The sequence below is a fragment of the Amphibalanus amphitrite genome, unplaced genomic scaffold, assembly GCF_019059575.1.
Source record: "Amphibalanus amphitrite isolate SeventyFive unplaced genomic scaffold, NRLGWU_Aamphi_draft 000152F_arrow, whole genome shotgun sequence".
Classification (NCBI taxonomy): Eukaryota; Metazoa; Arthropoda; class Thecostraca; order Balanomorpha; family Balanidae; genus Amphibalanus; species Amphibalanus amphitrite.
In genome coordinates this window covers 298,477-308,407 of record NW_024881647.1, presented here as the reverse complement: position 1 = coordinate 308,407, position 9,931 = coordinate 298,477, and the positions used below count along the sequence as shown (strand labels likewise).

At 46.0% G+C, this 9,931-nt stretch overlaps 1 protein-coding gene across 1 annotated transcript; it reads left to right on the top strand.

Annotated features, from left to right (window-relative positions):
- Positions 1-237: 237 nt before the first annotated feature.
- On the top strand, positions 238-9,546 carry LOC122382982. The gene is made up of 7 exons (XM_043369009.1): positions 238-545; positions 4,760-4,895; positions 6,671-6,842; positions 7,106-7,373; positions 7,501-7,664; positions 8,000-8,176; positions 8,521-9,546. Exons 2-7 carry the CDS (start codon positions 4,769-4,771, stop codon positions 8,747-8,749), a joined length of 1,137 nt encoding a protein of 378 aa, XP_043224944.1. The 5' UTR covers positions 238-545; positions 4,760-4,768; the 3' UTR covers positions 8,750-9,546.
- The last annotated feature ends 385 nt before the right edge of the window (positions 9,547-9,931 follow it).

Sequence of the window (9,931 nt, the reverse complement as noted above, 5' to 3'; positions counted from 1 at the left end):
AATTATTATGTTCAAAGTCACTCTGACGATTTATTCAAACCACCGCCAGACAAATGCAAGTCATATACGGTCGCTTTACATAAAGCAACGCTACACCTTGCTCAGAGCCATCCCGTTATTCTTGTTCATGACGAACACTTCGACAGGTGCCGACTCATCGTCCGTAGTTTCTAGCGCGTAGTTCTGTATGACGCGGGCCCGACGCGGCCATCCACCCCGCCCCCGGCTCTCCAACCTGTTGGTATGGCCAGGCGGTCGGCCTCAGACCGCCGCGCGCGGTGCCCCGACCCCAGCCTCCAATGGCCGCCGCTGGAGACTGCACCGTGGCAGCGGGCGCTAGCACCGAGAGACTGCGACGCGCCAGTCGGAGATAGCACCGGGCGCCGGGTGTGGCGCGATTGTTGGGACGGTGGGAAGCAGTGCAGGGGAGAGAAGACAGCAGTGCTGGGGGTTGTGGGAAGCAGTGCAGCAGTGGGAAGCCGAACGACGGAGTGGTGATCGAATTATATAACCCTTTCCGTGGACTTTGAGGAGTGACACACAAGGTAAGTTTATCTAAACAACAACACCAGCAGATGCACATCTCTCATCCGTATCAGAACTGCTATCAAAATTATACATGCATATTGCAAAGCTCTAGACGCCACCTTATAACTGTATCCTTTACAGCCTTGGTGAAAACATTTAGTTATATAATGCCTCGAGACACCATTCTACGCAAGCCTTAAACATTTATCACTTGATAAAATTCTGTTAAAAGAATTCGAATATGACTGGTGTATGACAACCCCCCCTCGCCCGGCGAGGGGGGGTTGATGCAACCCCCCTAAGGTTCTTCGCAAATAACGTAAAAACGGCGGCGCGTAGCGCCGCCAAATTTGGCATACCATCTGGGGCAACCTTTTGGCACTTTCCCTGCAAATTTCAGGTCTCTGCCGTTTCAGGTCAGGTCACCAGGTCAGAAAAACCGGTACAAGGTCATGGTTAAATTTCAATTTTCTCTATGCACCTGTCCAACTCACAGTTCTGAACTGATTTCCTTCAAACTTTCAGGATGTCCTAAGTTCACCGAGTTGTATAACATATAGTTGGTTTTTTCATGTCGCTGACCTGAGGTCAGTTAGAGGTCATTACGTCGTAATGTTAAGCCTATGGGAAAATATTTAATTAGGAAAATACTGGCGATATCCGCTTCCTTATATCACTTTGGTGCTTTGAAACAACAGTACTTAACATTATGTCACTTGGTGCTTCTTTGTTTGGTGTACTTGTCCATGGGTCCGGTCAAATGAGGTCAACTGAGATCAAATGACGTTTGTGCCAATAACTTGTCACACAATAAAGATAAAGCTTTCAAAATGACATCATTCTGTTCCTCTTGAACAGCCAAGTCGAATGATATGCAACATTAAGCATTTCGACCATTCTTAAGACTTAAGATGAACTTAAGATGTGCTTAACATTTTAAGTACACTTATGCAAGCAAACAAGTATATCATTCGACGCGCCTTGACGTGCTGAGTTCACTGTGCTTTTCTTTTTGCTCTATCTTAATTAGATCAAAAGTTATAAGCGAAAAACTTTTGGCCTGTTTTAGCAAAAAATTTACACTTATACCCCCCCAAACCCCCCCTAAATATTGACCTAGAGCAACCAAATTTGCACAGGAGCGAGACCTCCTATAGACCCATCTACCCTGTAAGTTTCGTGTTTCTAAGTGCCATAGGAGCCAATCGCCAGGGGAGGGGGGTCGTACCCCCCCCCCCCCCCCATCGCCGTCCGTGTTAATACATTCCTGCCCGGGGCTGGGAAAATTTAATGGTGTCACCGAGGTTTTTAATCGAAAGTACCGAGGGCCGGTAGGCCCGAGGTACTTTCGATTAAAATACGAGGTGACACCATTAAATTTTCCCAGCTCAGGGCAGGAAGCTATTTCCCATACATGCTAACATTTTAGGGAGCGTTGCAAATGTTATGGAGGAACCAAAACGCCCCATTTTCAACCTTGTTGAGTCTTTAATGGCTATGGAGTCAGATAAAGAAGACGTTCTTGAAGGCGTGATGGAAAAGGCCCTTGAAGAAATTGAGGCAACAAAGAAATAACGTCAAAGTTCAAGTTTTATATGGTGATGTTTCACTTTATTCATGACAAATAATTAAATCCTTGTATCAAACACAATGTAGGTAGGTGTATCATAAGCCAATCAAATAAAATGGACGATAGATAAAATGAAGTTATAAGGAGCAAAGTGATGCTCTTCAACTTTATGATGTGACGTCATTCATACTGACGTCATACGAGGCCTGATCAAAAAGTATCCGACCTTTGTCCCCAAACAATAAACGCGAATGCTTACAGAGTTCGAACTGTATTCTCACTCAAAGTACGCCCCTTGCGACTCTACACACTTAGCCCAGTTGCCCTTCCATTGCTGGAAGCACTGTGAGAAGTCACTCTTCGCGGTCGCCAACAGGGCCATTGTCGCATTCGTCTTGATCCCCTTTGTGTCCTGAAATCTGCTGCCTTTCAGCGGCATTTTCAACTGGGGGAACAGTCAGAAGTCACATGGGGCTATATCAGGTGAGTGTGGGGCCTGCCGCACCTGCGTGATGCCGTGCTTGGCCAGAAACTCCTGTACGAGATGGGCTGAGTGGGCTGGCGCTTTGTCATGGTGAAGCTGCCAGTCCTGCGTCGCCCACAACGCCGGTCTCTTACGCCGCACCGCGTCCCGTAGATGACGCAGAACTACCAGATAGGATTGTTTGTTGATCGTCTGACCTTCTGGAGCATACTCATGATGAACAACACCCTGATCGTCACCGTCGTCAACACCAATTTCAGGATTTCTGCTCGTCGAGGGCCTGCCAGGCCGCATGTCGCTCTCTACTGAACCTCGACCGTTCTTGAAGCGGTTGTACCAGAACTTGATTTGGGTAACGCCCATCGCTTCATCGCCGAATGTCAACTGAACTTTTCTGATAGTGTCGGACTGCGTTTCCCCAAGTTTCTGACAAAATTTGAAGCAATATCTTTGGCTCATTTCTTTCGGTCATCTTGACGCTGGGAGGAAATGCGACGACCGAGCAGTAGGCACGTGCATACAAGCAACGCTGGACAGTGACTGAGCTGGACGTGGACGCTGAAAATATGTGTACATGTGCACAGCGATTAAGGTATCATCCACACAGGGTATCACACACCTGAGCCTAATGGCCTTCGAGCAAACCAATGGGGTCGGATACTTTTTGATCAGGCCTCGTATGTTTGAGAGGTGCAGGAAAACGTCGAGGGGTGCAGGAAAACGTCGAGAGATGCAGGAAAACATATTTTCCTGCATGTCTCGGAAACCAATCAGCATTGACTTCTTGTATGTTACAAAAGTGTAGTATAATGCACGTGCCATTTTAACCCGGCGGCCGCTGGGCCTCCGCGCCACCCGCCGGCCGCTGGGGGGGGGATATAGTTGCCCCCCCCCCTTTACTTCTGCTACGATATCGTTGCAACGCGAAGAGATAGAGAAGCGAAACTTCGCACACATTTTCCTGAATACCTAGCCGAGGTTGTGTCCAAATTTGGTGTCGATCCCATTTGAAATGACGTCACAGTGACGTCATAAGTGAAATTATAGATTTGCGACTCTCATATTCCTCACGATACATCAGATATATGGGACCGAATATAAAGGGTCGATTATTGGTCAGAAACTAGATGGAAGTGTAGTTAGATGTTTTAGGATGACAGCAGGTGCTGTCTAGTTCATTTACAGTTGAGTTTCATGCTCAGCGTCATCAGAAACGGTCCATATCGGAAAACGACAAAAATTTATGACGTCACTGTGACGTCATGTTAGGTGCTACAACCACCAAACTATCCTCAAACATTGCCTAGGTATTCATTTGAAGCTATGCCGAGTTTCACGTTCACAGCTCATCAGGTTTCGGAGATATTTCACAAAACGTAAAGGGGGGGCAACTTTATGCCCCCCCCCCAGCGGCTCGTGGGTTAATGCCTGGCTTTCTCGATTTAAACGTGCAATGTTGCATGTATGGGAAATGTAAAAGACCATCGCCTGGCGAGGGTTAAAGTGTTATATGCTTTTATCTTTATTTCGTTATGTTATTGTTGGACGTCTTTTCTTATACTGTCAGTAAAAAAAAGACACAAGCTTGTGGTGGTCTTTCACGCTATCCTCTCATCTTTCACGCTATCCTCTTATCCTCTTATCTTAGTGGCATTTGCAGACCAGTGTTTGAACTGCTTTTTGTTGTCGTTTTATTGCAAACATTGATTGCAATGCATCAGTTTAAGGATGAAAATGTTGAAAAAAATGGTAAACGGAGGCAGGCTAGCTAGGAGGAGCAGCAAAGAGGATCTCAGATCAAGGGTGGATCTAAAGGCATGCCGTCTGAGAGGTGTAACATAATTGTCGATATTTCCGACTAAAATCTGTTGGCAGAGACGGATGGTTGTTGATCGGCAACAAAAAGACGTTAGGTGACATATGTCATATGTAGATGTATTGCGTACCCACTTGGTGGGTGAGATGAAAGGGTGTTAAAGACATGGTGTGAACTGACTGGAAATGCTGTCTGCTTGAGGGGAAAGAAAGGCGCTCATTTTTTCGGGAGAGTTCTTGATAACATAGTCAGCCTTACCCTAAATCCTTTTTATATTACTTTGTATGACGTCATTCTACCCAGCCGCCGATCCACTTCTCTTGCATTACATTGACCTCTGGTGATATTTGTTCTGTTTCAGATCAGAGCTATGGTTTTCAATAGTTTGGCCGCAAATAAATCGCACCTGCGCACGGCGGTGATCATATTTGTGGCAGCCTGCATTCTACTCATCGTTTTGATAACTACTGGTGTGGTTACCTCACCGTTCAAGGCCCGTGAGTATTCAAGTGTGCGAGAAGCAAATGTTCAATCTTCAAGCTAAGGTTTGTAGCGCGATGCAAATATTACCTAGCCGCACCTCAATAACGGTTTTTTGTGTCAGTGACCCATCCCGACCCAGGCTGTAATGCTACTCAGTGGCTTACATCCTGGCAGTCGAACATACATTACATCCGAAAGCTGGTGCGCTCATACAAAGCGGTAGGTATAGATGACTGACTCGCTCAAGACAGTTTGGTTTCTGAGAAACACTTTGCAGGGTCCATTTTCTGCACTGCTGCTTACCTGCTTGTGCTTATTTGTCGCCAAAACTGTGGTATATGTACTGCTAGAAGTGTGGGAATAAGACAGCGGAAGGTTTATTTCAATCACATGCAATATGGCACTAAGGTATAACCACCACCGTACGCCTGTGAAGTTTATTACCACAAACTCGCACGGGCAAGTGCCTGGGAAGTGGGAATTACCAGAAAAAGTGCTAAAATCACTTCACTTACTATGATGATGCATATTATGTGCCTGAGAAGTTGGACTCGGTGTAATACATACTGGACAATTAGCGATATACCTCTACGGGTAAAAAAAACTATAGTAGATGATAGGTATGAGTGAAATTTGTCCTGACGTGATTCGGAGGAGCATAGTACCTAGCAGATGTAGGTATAGGTTTGAACATATACTGTTCGCTGTAAATACATCGTGACTGTGGCTGTATTGCTTGATATGAATCTACCACTGAGGACGCTTACTTTATCAAGCATACCAATTTCCAAGAAGTATGCACCCTTGACGTCCGAGGTCTTAGCCATGGGCCCCAAAACGGCCCTCACCTCAGCAGGTACAGCCCACCGCTAAAGTAATGTGTGGTTTTACCAATCTCAACGGATGGCTTTGACCGACGATTTTTAAATGCGGACTGATTGAAAAGAAGACGTCAGTAGATAAAGTTGTAGCTGCAAGGGTGAAGATACATGTAAGCTACATTTAAAGTCTCGTTGCAGTCTGGCTAATCGTTCCTAGGCTTCAGAAGCAGGACATACCCATGACTGAAACCACACATTACTTCTGCTGTGGACTGTACCTATTGAATGCTGTGTATTTCGTTATAAAATATGCGATTTATGAGCAAATAAGAAGACACCTTTCCCGACATTTTTATAGAAGCCGGATGTTGAGAACTTTTTTACATGTCAGATAGGTACGGTGATGTGCACCAGGGTTCCAACTTCCAAGGCGCTTTTTGGTATGTTTAATACAGATGTGTCGGTCATCAAAAACACCATGAAAGGAAAGTGAAGAAAACGTTAGGTCGCTGAAACAGTCCCTACCTATTAAACACAAACAGAAAGCTACATGAAAAGGTTAAGCTAAGGCAGATGTGTCTAGACTAAAATGACCAACATAACACAAACACAACTTTTGATTAAGCGATTATTGGAGACAGTTCCTACTCATTGCCGTCGAAACAAACCTTATTTCTATTCGTCTTCGACACCGAAATAAAATGCTAGCTCTGACCCACTAATAGGCCTGGGTGGCTATGCCAAATAAACAACTTCCTGGAACCAGTCTCGCTGTCCGACTCCCATCATTACCGTTCCGTTATGCCGTGCGCACTGATTCCTGTTCATACCACCACTCAGTCGCCAGTCTCGGGTATGCAGTCACGATTTTCACGGTCCGAGCGGTAATTCCGCCGCTCTAGCCTCCACTCAGTGAGGCTCAGGGCCGCTCTCTCGGCCGTCAGCTGAGGTCCCTGTGCCGTTACCAGGAGGCCGGGTATGGCTGTTCCGCTCGGAGAGCTCCCGGTCCGCGGTGGATGAGCTGCCGGAGGAGGAGAGTACCTGCGACTGTGTCTGGAGGATCGGCTGCCCAAAGTTCCGCTGGCAGACCAACTTCACGTCACCCATCTACCGCTGCGGCTATGAAGTGATGACCGAGAGGTGAGCATAAAATACCTACTCACATGCCGACAGCACATATGCTGCGGGATGAATTCTATATAGAACTATCATCGACAGTAAATGCTAATGATTTCCTCTTTCTGCCTACATTCATCACATAAGTAGGTAACGTTTTATTGACCTTGTTCCGGACATGTAAGCTAGCAATTCATAAAAAAATCATGCCGGTAAAATACAAAAAATATTCCTATAACTCAGCTCTATCACCTAGCCCTTTGTAACTTGTCTCACTCTGTCGACAGCCTGGTATCGCAGTGTCTGCGAGCTAGGGAGGCGTCCCGGGGCCGCGCCTTTAAACTGCACATAGCCGGCCACGTACGGGAGGCATTTCTGGCCGACTACCTGCGCGGGCGACTTATCGCTACAACTGACAAAGAGGGCTGTCAGCTGGTCAAAGCCCCGGCCACGCCAAAGAACTTTGACTCCGACCAAGTGCCATACTACACCGTGAAACTGCCAAAGGGAAGCGACTACTGCGAGATGTCCTACAGCCGGCAGGGAATGACGATGGTGAGCGATTCCAACGCTCGTTTCTTACAAAATTAACGACACGGCAAGACATAATGCTGAAATCAGACTATAAACTTAAAGTATGACTGCAATATGTGCTGACTCGGTTGCATCCGTTGTTCTGCAGGACTACAGGTTCATTGGTCAGATGGGTGAGGACGTGTTCAGCTACGTCAACCACCTGACGGCCGACTGTGCGGAGCACGGCTGCGAGGGCGACATCCTGATCATGTCGGGCGGCATCGGGGAGCTGCTGAACTCCACCCTGCTGGACAGCTTCACCGGCGTCAGGTGAGCAGACCCGCCGAGCCGCCCGCCACCCCTGTGAACCCCATCAACACCGGGCTATGGCGGTTTGCTATGGCGGTAATTGTGGTAGTTACGGTTGCCTATCTCACGTACGTAATGACTTTCTGACTTAATGGCCGAACATAATTGTTCAAAGCCAAGCACCAGAACAACATGTTCGAGCCAAGTGACTTTGTTTAAACGCATTCCAAATAAAAAGCATGCAATTCTCTGAGGCGTCACAAAACTGCAGCTTTGGGTATTGAAGCCGGTGACGCTTTGATATCGATTGATGATATATAATGCACTAACTGTGATCCTATGACTACCTTTGACAGGAAATTCCAGCGGGGATACGAGCGTCTTCTGCCAATGCTGATCAGCTTGGTTCAGAATTATCGGATGGAGGTGGTTTGGAAGATCCATGAACCGGTGACCGACGAACTGATTCCGGAAAACTCCATGGTCCGGAACGACCTGCTGCAGGAGTATAACGCGCTCATCATGGAACAGACGTGAGCGCAATGCGGAGCATGCAATCGGTGTTACGCGTACAATGTGTACCAACTAATGCACAAACATACCATTGCAATATTTATTTATGCGACTGATACCTATATTGTTTGATTTTCAGCGTCGCCGAAGGTGGCTATGTTATTAGTTGCGTTTTAAACTTCGGACATATGCATTGCAATAAGTTATGTGACTTAATCAATGACGTCATTTTTTACTTGTGTGGACCACAATACAAGTGCCTTGTGTCTTGTGTAAACTCAAAGTCATCTCCCACCCGTCTCTCCCACCTTTTGCGGAGGGCCAGCAGCCCGGCTCCGACTGACCACCCTCCCTCCCTCGCCAGGATGATGACGCCGGTGCAGGTATGGACCTCGCACATGCTGATGAAGCTGCACCACATCGAGGACTGCGACAGGAGGTCCAACAGCACCACCATCAACGAGGACAGCTGGCGCTGCGAGGAGGAATTCGTGGCCGGAGACAGGTGCCACGACGAGTACTTTGACACCATCTTCAACAAGGTGTGCGACAAGGCCATCGCCATGCCGGAGAACCCGTGCTGCAGTGCATAAAGTCTAAGTGTGTGATAAGATGTAGGAGAGCGATATTAGGAGAAGGGACTTAAGTGGGTCAGCGGGGACAGATAAAAGTGATAGGACACTGCATCAGGTGGAGATTGTGTACTTGTATAGTGTAGCGCTGTCCTATATGCAAAACCACTGTCTAGCCCCTGTGATTAACGGTGTGGATATTTTGTCTAATGACCTAAAATAGTCGTTTGGGAAATTTTCATCGGCCTTGGCCTTGATTCATAAGCATCAGACAGAATGAGCAGGGCATTGACAAAGAACATCATCAAAAGCTCAGATAGGCAAGATGAAGATTTTTACTCTTATACACTGTACCTACACTGTTACGGACAATCTAACCTATTTCATTTAATTGGCTGTTATTTGTGTTTTTTATGTAGCGTCATGGCTTGCTTTTTTACTTTAGGTAATGTGTGGGTAATAGGTATGCCTGCAAGCATATTTATTTGTTTTTGCGCAATAAAAGTCAGTTGCAATATACGGTGGAGGTCAATTATGTAGAACCCATATGGGGAAACAAAATGCCCCTATTCGAAGCAAATGCGAGATCGCTAATATCGAATGCAGTTCGCTGAAATTGATTGAAAAGATGCCTATTTGAGGTGCAACAATGTGCATTTTCGCTTGATGATGAAATATTACTCGTCAGACTCCGATAATAATTGTAGATAGGTAAGTACATAGATATTTGAAACGAAGCTGACTGCCAAGATGAACGAGAAGGTGGTTGTAAATTGTTGATCGCATTCTTTGTGTGCAATAAATGCAGGCCTACATGCTCAATATATGTCGCTAGCAGTTACGATAAAGTAATAATAGCAATTTTCACGACGGCTATCTGGTACACATTTGGAGCAGATTTGGTGCAGATGTGGTCAAATTAGGTTCTGTGTATTTCTTAAAAGTTATCAGTGTGGATTGCATAGATGTATTTATGCATTATTTCTCAAATTATCAGACATTATTTTCAATCAAAACATTGAAATAAATTCATGATATGAACTCATCTATTGTACAAGAGGTTTAGTGCAGATTTGGTCCAATTAGGTGCATTTGCCAGGCAGCGGCCATTGTGAAAAAGGCTAATGTAGCTATCAAGGTTAAATTTGAATTTTATCAGCGTATGTATTCATTGTACATACATATACAATTGTCGTAGTACCT